Here is a 16,072-nt window from a genome sequence, read left to right on the forward strand (position 1 = left end):
CAGAAATCCTGCTGCCAGTCTTTATCTCATGAACTGTGTAACAAAAGAAACATTTTTTTCCAGTAGTGATTGTTTAGTTTGTTCTGAAACCCAGCGAAAAGACATGAAAACATAATTAGCTAGTTCCCTTAGTATTTGTTTCTTGATTGAAATAATAGTGAGCAATAATCCAAATCTTTGCAGAATCTCTGGAATGGTATGAGTTTTCTATATAAAATGACCATGTAGCCTGTTTCCTTCAAGATGTTCCAGAATACACAGTGACAAATGAGTTTTGCCGTAAACATTTCTTAATTGGATTACTTCTTCGGGAGGTTGGGTTTGCACTTCAGGAGGACCAGGATATCAGGCACATGGCCCTGGCCATCCTCAAAAATCTCATGGCAAAACATTCATTCGATGACCGATATGCAGAGCCAGTAAGTAAGCTCACTGCCATATTTATGTACTACATCAAGTTTTTAAATCAGCCCCCCAACTATCCAGAGTGATGATTAATCTCTTTGAATTCCTGTGTTTTCAGGAGAAACAGGCACTGATAGCGAATCTCTATATGCCTCTGTATGGCATGCTTTTGGACAACATGCCTAGGATCTATATGAAGGACATGTTTCTTTTCAATATAAATACATCCAATCAGGTAAACCAGATGGATGCCCATACATACTTTGTAGGTGTGGACAGAATGTAGTACAAACATTTCTTCCTCAAGACTTTTTTTCTAGCAATTTTTTCCAGCAATATGAATATGTTTAATCAACGTCCACTAATTTGAAAGTGTTACGTAACCACCTTCTTCACTGAGGACTTCTATGAGAATATGCTAACCACTGTTAGTTCTTATGGACTAACTGGAGAAAATCCCAAACACATATTGCATGAACTCGTTGCCAAGGGATAGTATTATGCTATTCAAATAGACAAGCAGACAACCTGCAAGTAACACATAGGGTGGGGAAACTCCATATTCCCACTGGGTCTCACTTCTTCCCCTCTCTGTCCTCCACCTGTTCTCCCTCAGCCCTCCTGCCGCGTCCCCTACTGCCTCTGCCTCTTCTTTCTCTTTCCCCCTTTCCCTCCCTCTCCTGCTCCCCCCTCTCTCCCTCCCTCTTTCACCCTCCCGTTCCCCCTCTCATTCTTTTAATCCTTGCCATAAAACAAACACAAACATAGTCCACACATCCAATTTACAATACTAGTAGAGGTTGCTTTCTCAAAAGCATCTCCAAATTTTAAAAAATCAAGCCTAATATGAAAAGTTTGAGAGAGCTGGCATGGTGTAGTGATAAAGAGTGGTGGCCTCTAATCTGGAGAACTGGGTTTGATTCCTCACCCTCCCACATGAAGCCTGCAGGGTAACCTTGGGCCAGTCACAGTTCTCTCAGAACTCTCTCAGTTTCACTTGCCTCACAAGGTAACCGTTGCAGGGAATAGAAGGGGGTGTGATTATAAGTTGTTTTGAAGCTCCTTGGGTAGAAAGAAGTGGGGAATAAAAACCTGCTCCTCTTCTTCTCACACATGTTTAATTTTCTTATGTGCCATTATTTTAATAGGGGGTATGAGTCACTCTTTGCAGAGTAATCCTCTCACATCAAGAGCTGAATTGGCCCTAAATTAGCTTAACTAGAGTTGGTCTGTGGATATTGACTAAATCAGGGGTGGGCAAACGTGGCGAATGCTGGCAGGGGCTCGTGGGAATTGTAGTCCATGGACATCTGGAGGGCCACAGTTTTCCCACCCCTGGACTAAATGCTGTAATTTGAGCTTAGAAGAGAAGTTCAGATAAAAATAAAAGTGAAAACCAAAAAGCTTCCATTGCTGAGCTGTGAGGCAGGAAGTCCTTGATTCAAACCTCAGCTCTGAACTTATGGAACAGCCAGAATCTCTCAACTTTAGATTCCGAGAATAATATAGAAATAATAATGTTCGTCTAGGAAACATGACTAATATTTTCTGCACTTAAACAAAGAGTGATCCAGATATGGAAGTTTGTGAGTCTTTGCATTAACCAGGGAGAGCTGCATTGTCAAACTGAATGTGGGAAATCAAACTCTAAGCAATGTCCTGTCCTTATCAGTTTAAGAAGTAGTTCTTGGATTGTTAAAATGATGAGAACTAACCAAATGTCTTTCCCCTCCCATTTCCTCTGAAATTCAGGGATCCAGGGATGATTTGAGTACCACTGGAGGACTGCAGAGTCAGGCAGGAATGAAACACGCAAACTCTGTAGATACCTCTTTTTCCAAAGATGTTCTTAACTCCATAGCAGGTGAGAAAGCTTTTGTACAGAGATGTGTGTCTGTGTTGCTCCACTATGAGTTTTGCCATTTGTTAGTTGCCATACAGTGTGTTTTCATAACTCCTTTTTCATGGAATGCAGGGAAACAAACTTTCTTGCATTTTCAGAAAACGCCTGGGCAATCCCCCGCCTTATTCTTCATGAACAACTATAACTCTTCCATACATGTCATTATATTAACTCTTTTGCTCGTGATTTCAACATTAGCCATTATCAAACCATTAAACATGAACATGTGTCAACGGTATTTCTGCTGGATTAAAATCTATTCTCACTTAGCACTTAGGGCATTTAAGTATCCACGCGCAGGAATACAAAAAGACCTGAATTGCAAGCCTGTTTCAAGTAGGTCACGTATTTCTCCACCGGTTTTGTTCTTTAACTGCCTCCAGTCCAAATAGTGGGGCAGAAATATTGTTGAATTTGCATTCCTATTCCAAAACATCATGCAGTACTTCAGTAACCTTTGGGCAGTTCTGTCTGAAAATCTATTATGTGCATCCCACAACAGCAATAACAAAAATGATCATTGTGTCAGCTGAGAGCCATAGTCATTGTTGTTGTCATTAATTCAACTGTATTGTGTTCTCAACAACAGTAACAAGTGTCCCGGCAGCATTTTGAGTTTTCCATTCTTATTCTTAGTTTCTGTCTCCATCAACATCATTTTAGCATGTTCGTTGTGGCTTTTGTTTCCAGCTTTTTCATCAGTAGCTATTTCTGCAGCAAACCATGCTGACTCCAGAGGCTCCTTAGCAAGTCTTGACTCTAATCCAAGCACCAATGAAAAAATCAGTGAGGGAACAGAAACCTGTGAAAAGGTGTGTATGTGAGAATGAGCAAAAATAATTTTGGAATGGAAAAGATCACTCCAGCCATGGTAAATATCCTCTATCTTTCAATCTGACAGATCGTGAGACCTTTGTCTCTGATTGGGTCAGCTCTTCGTTTCGATAAGCTGGATCAGGCTGAGACCAGAAGTCTCCTGATGTGCTTCCTTCATATTATGAAAACCATTTCAGAGGGTAAGGACAAGGGAATCCAGACACCATTTAAAGAGGATTCACATACTTTGTTTCAGATTTCATTTATCCTCTAGTGAGCTTTTGCTGAGACTCTTTAATTATGAGTAAGCCATAACTGTATATTGTTGTGTCTTTTTCCAGATACACTGATCTCCTATTGGCAGAGGGCCCCGTTCACAGAGATAACTGATTTTTTCAACATTTTAGAGTAAGCTGTTCTTCTAAGGGGGTTGGGGGTAAAAAAAATTGTGTCTGAAATTTCACATTTGCATTTAGGTTTGAACTCTGAAAGACAAATTATTTTCATTATTATCTGACACTCTGTCCCAGGATATGCTCCCCCACCCCTAGATGAGTGATGGGTAGGGATGCTAGCCTCCAAGTAGGACTTGGGAGTGTCCCAGGGTTACAGGACATCTCCAGACTACATAGATCAAATCCCCTGAAGAAAACTGGTGCTTTGTTAGGTCCCTGGCCTTCCCAAATTCCATGCCTAAATTGTCAGAAGTTTTCCAACCTTCATATAGGGAGGGGTTAGTTGCTGGGAAAGGCTAGTTAGATTCAAAATGCATAAGTAATTGGGTGATCATAGCTGTGAAAGAATTAAGGCAGTTGAAATTAGCACACAATTACATGTGAGAGCCAAGTTTGAATCCAGTGGCAACCCCAAAACCAACAAAGTTCAATTCTGGGGGTAAGGGAGAACTGAAAGGCTTAACATGAGCAACACTCCTTCAGATAAACTGAAACAGATTTCCTCAAACTTTACACCTTAGTTGCTAGGAAAAAACTAATTAGAATCAAGATGTATAAGTAACTGAGTAATAAATACAGCTAAACTGGGAATAACACATTTGGCAAAACTTGTGGATAGCAGCAAACTGGCATATAGATAATGAAAAGTTTGTGTAGAGACCTGAAAAGATCTCCAATATAATACAGTAGATTCTTCCCTTTGTGTAACTATTAAAGGCTTTGGGTTCTGCCAGCCAGCTCCTCACCCTTTTGATCAACAGCTGTGCCATGTTTTTGTTTTTCAGACCAGTTTGCCATATACAAAGCCAGTTACTTAAGTAAATATGAAGTGTGAGTTGGAGTTTATTTGCGTAGTCATAAAATATCCCCAGAATTGATGGGGAAATAATTACAGCTCAGTCTCTGTCCTGTTCAGGAATCCTGTTACAGTGGGAGCATGGTTTTTCCTTAATGGGTGGTTGTCTTTCTTCTGCTTGAAGCCAAGCAATGTCTACTTTCTGTGTGCCTGCATGTCTGTTTCCACTGGCACAGGAACACAAAATCTGCGTAGATGATCAGCTCATTAACAACACTGGCATTTTCCAGTTGGTGTGGTAACTTCCTTTTCATTTTGAATTGTCAGAAAGACTAGCCTTAGACCTTGAGCCATATTCTGCATCATGGCAAGAGACAGAATTATTGGTCTTGTGTGAAGCTCAGAGGAAACATGTTTCTGGCCACTAAGGGGTGCTTTGTTTTTACTAACGGTAGTAATTATGAGTCCGTTTGTGGAATTCATGTAAACTCTAAATGTTCGGAAAAAACAGCAAAGTGAAGTGAGAATCTGTTTTTTATCTTTCAGGGTTTGCCTTCAGAATTTCAGATATCTAGGAAAACGAAACATAGTGAGGTAATGATGTTCTTGTCTGAAAATCTGTAGCCAGATGTCAATTAAAATTTGCTTTTTTAATGTAGCATATAACTCGAGCATACAAATGTAATCCAGATAACCTGTTTTCACAAAAGGCTCCAGTGCATTGCACATCGCATCCAAGTCATTCATTACCACATTCATGTTAAGAAGTTAAGTAATTTTGTAAAATGAAAAGATTGGGGAATGGAGGGCCCCATGTATTCCAGTAGAATGACTTCAGTATATGTATATTTGTCTTTTCCCAGATTGATTTTGGGTTTTACCATGAGATACAGTATAATGAAATCCAAAATAGTTCACAGGGATTAGAATCTGAGACCCTCTTGGATATTCGTTTTGGCCACTGTCTCAGAAATGTGAGATCGTTATTTTTTTCCAGCTGCCAAGGGCATTTTTCTTTGGCTACATTATGACCGTTTGTTTTTCATTTCATGCTGAAACAATGAACTCCCTTGTCTGCTGCGTTTCCAGCAGCAAAAAAAATGAAAGGGAACGGCATTAATTGATTTGGGCTTTGTTATTGTGTCCTGCCAGATGTGTTTATATTTTCTCAGACACCATAGGCCCAGCTTCTGATATGAGAGAATCATCTACACTTATTTATTCTCCGTAGGAAAATTGCTGCCGCATTTAAGTTTGTTCAAAGCACTCAAAATAATGGCACTCTGAAAGGCTCCAACTCATCTTGTCAGACATCGGGGCTTCTGCCCCAGTGGTAAGAGGTCCTGTTTTTACTGAACATTCGGGGATGTTTAACTTGGGACTGCAACAAGCATGTCAGAAATGCAGAGCTCACTATTGGTCTGAAAGAAGCAAATTGCAAACATGTGCCTTTTCCATTCAGAAAGGGGACGTTAGAGGGATGTAACTCTTTAACTTCCCCATGGCTCCGTTAATGGAACAGGCCCTCCCATGCTTTGATTAGCATTTTGAAGAGGAAATACGGGGTTTTAAAAGAGCCCAATCTCTTTTCTTCTTTAAAAGAGAAAGGGGATTAGGAGGGGGGCAGAGAGATTCAAGGGGTGAAACTAGGTAGAGACTGAAGGGTTAAATTCCTCTTCTCACCTTCCCCTGCTGACCCCATTGTTGGGGCTGGGCAAGGTTAGATTTTTCCTTTTCCGGATGAAAAGAGATTTTTGATTTTGGTCATGCTTATTTTGGTCTTTAATTCCAACCTAAAAGGGTCCAAGTGTAAACCCATTCCTCCTAAAGCAGCCCCCATTTCTCTTCCATTTCTCTGGGGTTTTTTACAAGCTAAATTTCGTTTAACAAAAACCATATGACCATAGTGAATGTGTAGGTTTTATCATGTATAAATAAGTCCATTCGCCAAAAATCTAGGCAGTACAGATGTGAGTTTTCCTAAGCTCATATCCAAGAGCTGCTGAATAGGAAACTTTGAGTATAGTATTCCTTAGACATGGCAAAGTGACCTTGGACCCCATGTGTAAACCTACAGCAGATCTTAATGTGATAAACATTGCTCAAAATGTTATTGGAAATACGGCACTGTAGGGAGAGAGGGTAATCTTTCATTTAGGATGCTTTCTGATCTGCCCCACCCCCCAAAGCTGCTATTAGTTCTGCAGTGTTACCACATGGAGCACATTGCTAGAATACACATACATGACCTTATCACATGTACCTTCCAAAGCTGGTGTTGAATCCTGACTCTGTGAACTTACACAGGTGTGAACTTTGAGCAGTATTTTGTGAAATATGAAAGACAGAGACCTCTAGAATGTGCCTACCCAAAGCTATTCCATGGAAGACCCACCCATGGATGCCTCCAAGAGAGAAGATGGGGGAGAAGAGGTGTCAAAGGTCAGCAAGAGAGAAAAATCAGACACGAAGTTTTGGCATTTAGCCAAGAAAAGCTAGGCAACTAGCAGGGAGAGAGAAAGTCAATTGCCCAACTACAAAGGGAAGAAGGGAGGAGGCATGGGCTGGGACTCCAAGCAGGCACAGGAGAGGAAGAACAAACCAGAGGGTTTGAAATGGGAGGTGGAGGATTTGGGTTGAAATCTAGGACTGCTGAGCCAACAGGACATGGGGAAAAAGAAGGACAAAGACTAGCAGAGTCATGGAATGATCCATACAGCATATGAGCCTAAAGGATGAGCACAGTCAATAGGCATGATGCTGGCAGCCTGTTATCGCTGTATAATGGAACTGTCCCAGTCTATAATGATGGCTTAAAGGAAATGAGATCAAAGGTTTTCCACATTGTCCTTAAGGATAGTCGCCCTCTGCTCATTCCGTTAGTGCCTAGAGAGGGAGAGTGGGCACAAGCCCTGCGTGGCCCCATAATCACTGTGCCTGTGTATGGAGGAAGGGAGTACATGTACATTCCCTCCCTATAACTGAGGACACCACTTTCCAAACATTCCTAAATTACAACATCATCATCATCATCACCATCATCATCATCATTTGGATTTATTATCCACCGTTTCCAGCAAGTTGGCCCATGGCGGGTTACAAACAATTCACATACATACAATCCCAATTAACACCCCCCCCCCATTAAAACACATCAAAATACAACATTACATGGTGTTAAATAAAAACCCATTCCATACTGGTATGGCTCATGGATCACTCATGGAACAGCTGACCGCCATTAAAGCTGTTCCAAAAGCATGGTGGCAGATCTTCCTCCGCACATGGGTGCAGTGGTGGTGAGGTAACTCTCATGCTGAGACTGGGCCCAAGCCAGCAAGCTCATGCTTGCTCTCTGTCTCTGCACAGTGACTGGATGCACTTGAGGGGTCATGTCCTGAGGGTGAATGTTACTAGTTTTCCTAAAGACACTGTCCTTCCTCAAATGAACTTAATGTCGTGGTCCATCTCAGTGTGTAGAATTTGTACTGTATTCTTGCTGCATGTATTTCTTAAAAAGGTAAAGGTAAAGATATCCCCTGTGCAAGCACCGTGTCTGACCCTTGGGGTGAAGCCCTCTAGTGTTTTCATGGCAGACTCAATATGGGGTGGTTTGCCAGTGCCTTCCCCAGTCATTACCGTTTACCCCCCAGCAAGCTGGGTACTCATTTTACCAACCTTGGAAGGATGGAAGGCTGAGTCAACCTTGAGCCGGCTGCTGGGATTGAACTCCCAGCCTCATGGGCAGAGCTTTCAGACTGCATGTCTGCTGCCTTACCACCCTGCGCCACAAGAGGCTCTATGTATTTCTTAGGGACTGAAAAATAACAGTTACCAGAATACTTGCCTTGTGTTGTCACATATGGTTGGTGCAGATGGAGCACGAGGGGAAATGATGCGTCCTTTTGCTCCTTGTTCAAGAACAAGAAGTGATCTCACTTTACAGCTGGGCCCCTATGAATGAAGCTCTTTCACTAGCCCATTGTATTACAGCATATTTGCAGGAGAACAGGTGTGATGATGTCTCGCCAAAGGAAAGGAAAGGCGACTAGGGTGCTTCACACTAACTCCTAGCGATTGCTTCACTGTACACCTTATCAAACAAATGCTTTGTTGACATGAATTAAGTGAGTGGGGAAAGCTGTGATTAATTGAATCACAGTGCATGTTAATGCTCCTTCTGATTCATGTTAACCTTTCAAAAACTTCCATTTGAATATTAAGAATGAAAGGGAAGGGTGTGAATTTAGTAATGTTTAACAATACACACATTATCTTCCTTGTTCAATCATTATTTCGAAAAGTGTAGTATGTAACATCCTAGACAGTTTGCTGATATCATTCATTCTATTGCTCAAAGATCTGATTTCTGTTATATAACGCCAGCAACGAGACTTGCAAGGATAAACTGTACCCATGAAATGTGCCCGGTTCATTTTTTTTCTAAACCTAAATTCCTCCAGTGCAATAGAAAGTAAACACAAAAAGAGACACAGCTACCAATCTACTTAATGCCCAAGCAAAGTGCCAATCCTGTCTTTTCTCCACTTTGCTCCATCTTATCAGACTAGGGGTTGCTTCATGGAGCTTGGCGTGGGGTCTTCCAGAGTGTTCTGGCTGGCCACAGCCCTGATAGCATTCATTGTCTGGATGATTGTACCCCCCTACCCATGATAGCCATCTAGTACTGTCTCCCACTGCCTGTTCTAAAACATCCAAAAGTATTCATGGGCTCAACAAGGTTGGGAATCCCTCATGCAGAGTATTTAAAGGGAAGTCTGAAGGATTTGAGGGAATCATTGAAACATGGCATATAACAACTTACCATTGTGCTCTGCCTCCTCTTTCCACAGGATCCACTCTGCTTCCAGCAGCGAGAGTCACAAGCATCACAGATCTCAAACGTTACCGATAATCCGAGGGAAAAATCCATTTTCCAACCCTAAACTCCTGCAGATGATAGACAGCACCATTGCAAGTAAGGTTCCTGACCTCCTTCCAAAGCCTTACTTAAAAGCTGGAAGAAGTTAAAAGCTGGAGGGAGGACTTACAGCCGGGACTTGATTCAGGCATGATTTATCCTTGCCCCTCAGTTCCTTGCAGCTCTCCAGCTTGTTGAATATTACCACAGGATTATTTGTAGCAGTACTGCAACAGGTTTTTTTGTACAAACCCTTTTTAAATGTCTGATATCTCACTCAGAGGGCTTGTTTTCATTGTTTTCTTGAAAGTTTCCATTGCATCTCTTTTGTTCTAGGTGGTTCTAATGAAACAGACATTGTGCACTATGTAGATACTGAAGCCAACATTGCCACAGAAGTTTGCCTTACCATCCTCGACCTGCTGTGTCTTTTCACTCAGCACCACCAGGTATAACTTTCTTATCCTAAAACCAGGGGCAAAGTCGGTTGTATCCAAGAATACAATGGGCACTAGAGCTTGGCAGTGGGGAGAGGAAGGGGAGGAGTTGTCCAGTCGGTAAGGGCACGGGGTTGAATGTGTGCGTTGTGTGGGAGGTATTTAATCTCCATTGTTTTCCACTTCTATTTTCCTATACTGTTGCCTTGTTTATCGGATATCTTATGCTTTCTGGTGGCATTGCTTTCTATATTTCATAATCCACCTTGTTCCTCAGTGAGAAAGAAGTTCAGTCAGCTAGGATGGCACTGAAAGGGTGGTGGAGCAGACGGAGGTGGGTTGGCATTGTATTGCCTAACAGGCTTTGCACATTTGGACTCACTGGTGAAACCCACACATACTGAACCACTTTGCTTTAAAAGGCTGAAACAAGATTCTTGGCTGATTTTTCAGAAGCAACTGCAACAGTCTGATTGCCAGAATACACTGATGAAAAAAGTCTTTGACACCTACCTGCTGTTTTTGCAAATCAACCACTCTGCAGCAGCACTTAAACACGTCTTCGCTGCACTAAGATTGTTTGTGAGCAAGGTAAGTCCCTATATGATCTTCTCATTTGTGCCAAGAAATATTCCTCCATTGGGAGAAATGGGATGGGAGATCCTCGTGTTGAAAGGACAAAATGACAGTATCCTGCAAATCAGAGCCGTAAAAGAAGTTACAGAAAATGTCAGAGCTTAAGTTCAGTTCAAAACTTGAATGGTAAAAACACATTGCAAGTTATCTGCATTTTAAGTGCATTATATGGCAGATAAAAAATACTGAACAAGGTCAAGTATTTCTCCAAGTCAATATAGTGACATAGAAGAAGAGCAGCCAGTTGCTTACAAATTATAAAATGCTGTCCATTATCATATGCTGAAATTAAATGCTAGCACTGAACACTCAGTATTCTGGGAACATTCCATGTCAACATTCACAGAGAAGGGTTTGGGGGAAGAGTGATAGGATCAGATTTATTTTAAAGCTAAATCTTATATTTCCCTGGGGATTATTATGTATATTTGACCACCTTTCCCTCATATCCTCAGTAGATTCCCCCTACACCCATGTTTCAAGGGAATTGGAAATTTGTGTTGTAAACACAACACGAAGCGCCTCTCGCCGCGTCAGGCCACCGGTCGGGGAGCCCCCGGCAGCCGCGCTGCGCGCAACTGGCAGAGGCTCCCTTGCCTAGCGCCCGCTGTATTTTGATTACAGCAGGCTTGATTACTAGTTAGATAATATTAGAAAAGAAGAATGCCAACAAGATTAAATTACAACACAAATTTGAACTCTTATCCTGGACCCCTAAAAGTTTTATTAAGTGTGCCAGTGTTTGTCTCTTGTGGCCCTTCTTTGCATACCCAAGGAATTGCTGATTGCTACTGTGGGATAGTAGGTGAATTTCCTTCAGATCAGGCTGGATTCTGGAGATTTTTGATGGGGGGGATCAATTGGGAATGAAATTTGGGCCACTGTTGATGGACAAGTAGTTGTGCATCGTGCATGGGGTTGGACTAGATTATTCTGGTGGTCACCTTTCCAACTCTATGATTTTAAATAGTTGCAATGAGGGATCCCCCCCACACAAAAAAACTTCCAGTAGCCAACCAAAATGCATCATAGCCCTTTCCAATCAATTGAGCTGCTTCTCCAGTTTACCAAATACAAGTATTATACAATAAATTGGAGCCAGACTAAATGTTCTAATGGCAGAATGGGACTTTCCTCTCTCCTTTTCCACTGCAGCCCTGTGATGCCAGTAAATGCTGTTCCTAGGGGACACAGGACCCTGCTGGAGGGGGTCTGCAGTGGGAAGGAGGGATCAATGGAAATTGACAATTGAGTCTCAGTTCAACCCAGTGTGTCTTATAGGGCTACTGCCAAGTATCAGTTTCTATACTTCTCTCAGTTGGAGTCAGAAGTCAGGTGGCCATGCCAGAGTATCAGATGAGGCACTTCAGTGGCATCTCTATACCATGCAAGTCTAGACCTATCATAGTGCAAAAACTTTCTCCAGGCATCATGATGGACTATATAGATAAAATTCATCTGGTAGGTAAATTCTATAGGTTACTTTGAATTACAACTATTTATAGAAGCTCATGGCCCTTAGTTTGCTTCTTGTGCTGATATACACTGCATTTCAGAGATTTAAAAAACTCTCTTTTAGAAAAGGCACACCAAACATTTTTGTGGATTTTGTGTTTTTCATAGTTCCCTTCAGCATTCTTCCAAGGGCAAGCTGACTTATGTGGGTCGTTCTGCTATGAGATCCTCAAGTGCTGTAATCACAGGTCACGGTCAACTCAGATGGAAGCTTCTGCTTTGCTATATTTCTTCATGAGAAAGAACTTTGAATTCAATAAGCAGAAGTCAATTGTCAGGTCCCATTTGCAGGTAAACAAATCTAAGATTACCAATTGAATGCTTCCAGTGTTCTCTTATATTTTTTTCAGGGATAGGCAATGCTTGCTTCCAAATTCCTTAGAAAAATACTGAGGTTCCTAGGTTTCTTTTGTCAGCAAAAGGGATATTTCTTGTACATTTGTGTACAAAGTTAAGCAAAACAAAAAAAAAACACAACTCAGTCCCAAATAGAGTTTTTATATGTAGTTATGTTACCCAAATTGAATGTTTTTGAATTGGGGAAATTAGCAAACCTTATAGGAGAATTAGCAAAAGGGAGATAACAATGGGTTTTCCATTGGGATATTCCCTTAAGAAACTCTTAAATAAACCAGTCTGGGGTAACTGGGAAGTCATTTTTATTAAAGGAAAATTTAAGGGTAACTTACAGACATCCATACTAAAGGTTTTGAAACATACATACAAGATATTAGCTAAGGACAAGCAGGATTGAATAGCGTGCACAAAGCAGATGGGTGTATGCAGGATACCAAAAAACACACAGAAAGACTAGTGCTAGGTGCTCTATTTGTAGAAAAAAAATATAACCCACGGATAGCCCACTAGTGACTTCCTATGTGTTTTTGTGTACCCTGCACACGTTACCTGCTTGTGTGTGTGCTATTCTTTTCCTTCTCCAAGATGTCATGATATGGAGAAGACAGCTGCGCATTCAATAAAAACATCTGCTTTCCTGTTCGATTTACCTGTGCCAACACTCCCTTTTGCTCTTCCTTTTCTTCAGCTCATCAAGGCTGTAAGCCAGTTGATTGCAGATGCAGGAATTGGAGGCTCTCGGTTCCAGCATTCACTGGCTATTACAAATAACTTTGCTAATGGGGACAAGCAAATGAAAGTAAGGAATTCTTTGTATTACTTATGACTCCAGATGGGTAGATCTCAATGCACCTCCTCCTCTGTTGCCACTGCAGTCCTTTAAGGATTTTTACAGAGGGAATACATTTGAAAAGTGTACTTAATCTTGAAATGCACTTACTTACTTCATTTATAGTGTTCCTTTTTTTGTCAAGAAGAAAGCAAAATTAGAAAACAATGTAATAAAAAATTACAATGTATGCAACAAATCATGCAGTCAACCTGAAATAGAAAACAAAGCGGTAAAACTAGTATAATACATCTAATGAGCAGTGCAGTTGGGATAGGGGGAGTGGCCAAAAAATTTCACAGTCATTGTTCCCTTTATCAAAAATGTCCTGCTGAACTCTTTGTTCTCTGTTGCTTCTTTCCCCCAAAGAATAGTAATTTCCCAGCAGAAGTGAAAGACTTGACCAAACGCATAAGGACAGTCTTAATGGCTACGGCTCAGATGAAGGAGCATGAGAAGGACCCTGAGATGCTAGTGGACTTACAGTACAGTCTGGCAAATTCCTATGCCAGTACGCCTGAACTACGTAGGACCTGGCTGGAGAGCATGGCCAAAATTCATGCTAGAAATGGAGACTTATCAGAGGTAACTCTCTAAAACTAACAGCTTGTACAAGGAATCGACCTGCAAAAAAAGGGGGAGTTGGGGCAGTACTAAGAAACATGGGACCTTTGTGCCTGTTATCTGCCTTGTCTATGAAGCTCAGACATAGAGCTGGAAGAGAAAGATGTAACAATCTTCCATAAAGCAGAATAGTCTACATATAATGCATCTCAAACAGACATTTGTCCTAACGTTTTCTTTAATATTTCTTAGGAAGAAAATGCTAGGACATACATTCTGTTTGGGATCTCAGTTGAATTTAAGTTGCCCTTCTCTGGGTTGCTTCTCACCTGCCAGAATCACACTTTAGCAGCACTGTAGCAAGGCAACTATTAGGCCTGCAACTCAGCAAGGATCATATGGAGGGAGAAATCACTCAGGAGTGACTGTATACTGATTCCAGTAATTACCCTAGCAACAGTGGAATTGTTCAAGCAGCCACAGTCAAACAGTCTGGGTAATTGCCTACGTGATATCTACATGCAGGTGCTGACTTACTCCAGAATTACTTTCTGCCTGAGTGGGCCTTAAGTGCAAGTACCCCAGCATCTCCAAACATAAGAGGATTGCTGGCACATGTGGACTGACCAAAAAAGCATGGGAGATGAAGTTCTGTTTATTCATTTAAAAATGGCATTACACAATCAAGACATAGAAGGTAGCCAGAGATTGGATCTAAACAACTTGTGGCTAACCAAACTAGAAAAACGTTTGTTAGCCAGTGACTGAAACTGCTACCCCCAATTAACTTTTGTTTCAATTATTTGTTAAAATGCAGGCATTCACATAGATTATTTGTGCACCTAAAAGAAGATCCCTTATTTTCCATCTACTTTTGATAAATAACTTTCAGGCCCTGCTATATGTATTACTTACAGGCCAAATCCACATACGCTTCTTTAGTTGATAGTCTTCACCTTTTTAGGCAAATCTCTGAGTAACTTTAACAGCAGCATAACATGAATAAAAACTCATCATGAGTTCTTTGGTTTCCAAATTGCCGTGCTAATAAATCAATCAAATGAAGCCTTAGCTACCTTTTTTGGCAAAACACAATCTGCTGCTGTTGAGGATAAGCAAAGATCGGCTCAGTGCAATATTAATCCCTGATACCATTTCTTGTTGCAGGCTGCTATGTGCTATATCCATATAGCTGCCCTTATTGCTGAGTACCTGAAAAGAAAGGGTAAGATAATCATATTCTAAACCTATCAGCAATATAGAAAACAGTAAAGCGGGGAATGCAAGCTTCCGTTGACCTGTTTCTCTCTGATATGACTGATGTTCTTTTGTAGTTATTGCTTAAGCTGTGTACAGTCTTTTGGAATATTTTCCCCATGTGGCTACTAAGTGTCTAGATGGCAGCAACATTATATATTATATGAAAATTATATATTATGTGAGGTTAACACAACATTTCTCCTTGGGGGGGGGGTAGGGGCTTTTGTATTTCATTTCTTAGTGTTTCATCATTAAATATGCATGTATTAACAGAATGCTAATAACATCTTACACTGTCGTAGGTTACTGGAAAATGGAAAAGATTTGTACCTCTCGTTTGCTCCTGGAAGATGCTCAACTCTCTGATAGCAATGTCTTACTAACAACTCACACTGGAGGAAGTGAGTGTTCTAACCATAGTCTGTTTATGGGTCAGACAATATCATTCTAGCAATTCAGTGACTCCTATTATGGATATCTCAGTTTAAGAACTTACCCACAGGAGAAAGGATCATGGTGTATCGTTATGTTCTTTGGTAGCAATAAGTCAGAAATTAATCTCTGCTGCTGCTAAATGTTTTTAAGACTGAGTCGGAATATTAATGATGGAAAAATCTTGCACTGCAAATGGTATACTTTCCCTGACAAGGCTTATTCCAAGACAACACTTCATGCTTTTGATGTTTTATGTTTGGGCTAGTTGGCACCGTTCTAAAATAAATGCCAACTAAAATGCCCAAGAAGAACATGGATTTAGTAGAGAACTAACTTTCTGAAGTAACACTATGGAGTCCTTGGAGGTTAGAGGTAGCTCAGTGTGGTTTGGTGGTGGCTTGGTGTAGTGGTTAAAAGTGGTGGCTTTTAATCTGGAGAGCAGGGTTTGATTCCCCACTCCTCCACATGCAGGTTCTCACAGAGCTGTTCTCACAGAGCACTCTCTGCCTTATCCACCTCACAGGGGGAGAGGAAGAGAAGGCGATTGTAAGGTGCTTTGAGACTCCTTTAGTTAGTGAAAAGTGGGGTATAAAAACCAATTTTTCTTCTTCAGCCAACAGGGATATTCGAGAAATATAGTTTGGAATGGATTGCTCAGCATGTTCACCTCTGCAGCCCATATGAGAACTGCAGTATTTCCTAACTGCTGCTAGTCCTAATGGTTATTAGTAATTACTGTAGGA

At 41.1% G+C, this 16,072-nt stretch overlaps 1 protein-coding gene across 11 annotated transcripts in view; it reads left to right on the top strand.

Moving 5' to 3' along the window:
- DOCK10 (dedicator of cytokinesis 10) overlaps positions 1-16,072 on the top strand; it is a 181,492-nt gene that overhangs the window by 145,684 nt on the left and 19,736 nt on the right. For 8 of the 11 annotated variants that reach the window (XM_077348873.1, XM_077348874.1, XM_077348879.1 and 5 more), the window contains exons 32-47: positions 244-419; positions 524-640; positions 2,158-2,269; positions 2,999-3,120; positions 3,210-3,324; positions 3,466-3,532; positions 4,922-4,969; positions 5,607-5,708; positions 9,229-9,353; positions 9,633-9,745; positions 10,187-10,324; positions 11,993-12,175; positions 12,930-13,040; positions 13,440-13,655; positions 14,802-14,859; positions 15,197-15,295. In XM_077348873.1, the coding sequence (XP_077204988.1) occupies positions 244-419; positions 524-640; positions 2,158-2,269; positions 2,999-3,120; positions 3,210-3,324; positions 3,466-3,532; positions 4,922-4,969; positions 5,607-5,708; positions 9,229-9,353; positions 9,633-9,745; positions 10,187-10,324; positions 11,993-12,175; positions 12,930-13,040; positions 13,440-13,655; positions 14,802-14,859; positions 15,197-15,295 (1,902 nt within the window). The remainder of the gene's footprint in view (positions 1-243; positions 420-523; positions 641-2,157; positions 2,270-2,998; positions 3,121-3,209; positions 3,325-3,465; positions 3,533-4,921; positions 4,970-5,606; positions 5,709-9,228; positions 9,354-9,632; positions 9,746-10,186; positions 10,325-11,992; positions 12,176-12,929; positions 13,041-13,439; positions 13,656-14,801; positions 14,860-15,196; positions 15,296-16,072) is intronic. The other 3 variants (XM_077348878.1, XM_077348880.1, XM_077348872.1) reach the window with 2 other exon arrangements.

Source organism: Paroedura picta, chromosome 8 (genome assembly GCF_049243985.1).
Source record: "Paroedura picta isolate Pp20150507F chromosome 8, Ppicta_v3.0, whole genome shotgun sequence".
Taxonomy (NCBI): domain Eukaryota; kingdom Metazoa; phylum Chordata; class Lepidosauria; order Squamata; family Gekkonidae; genus Paroedura; species Paroedura picta.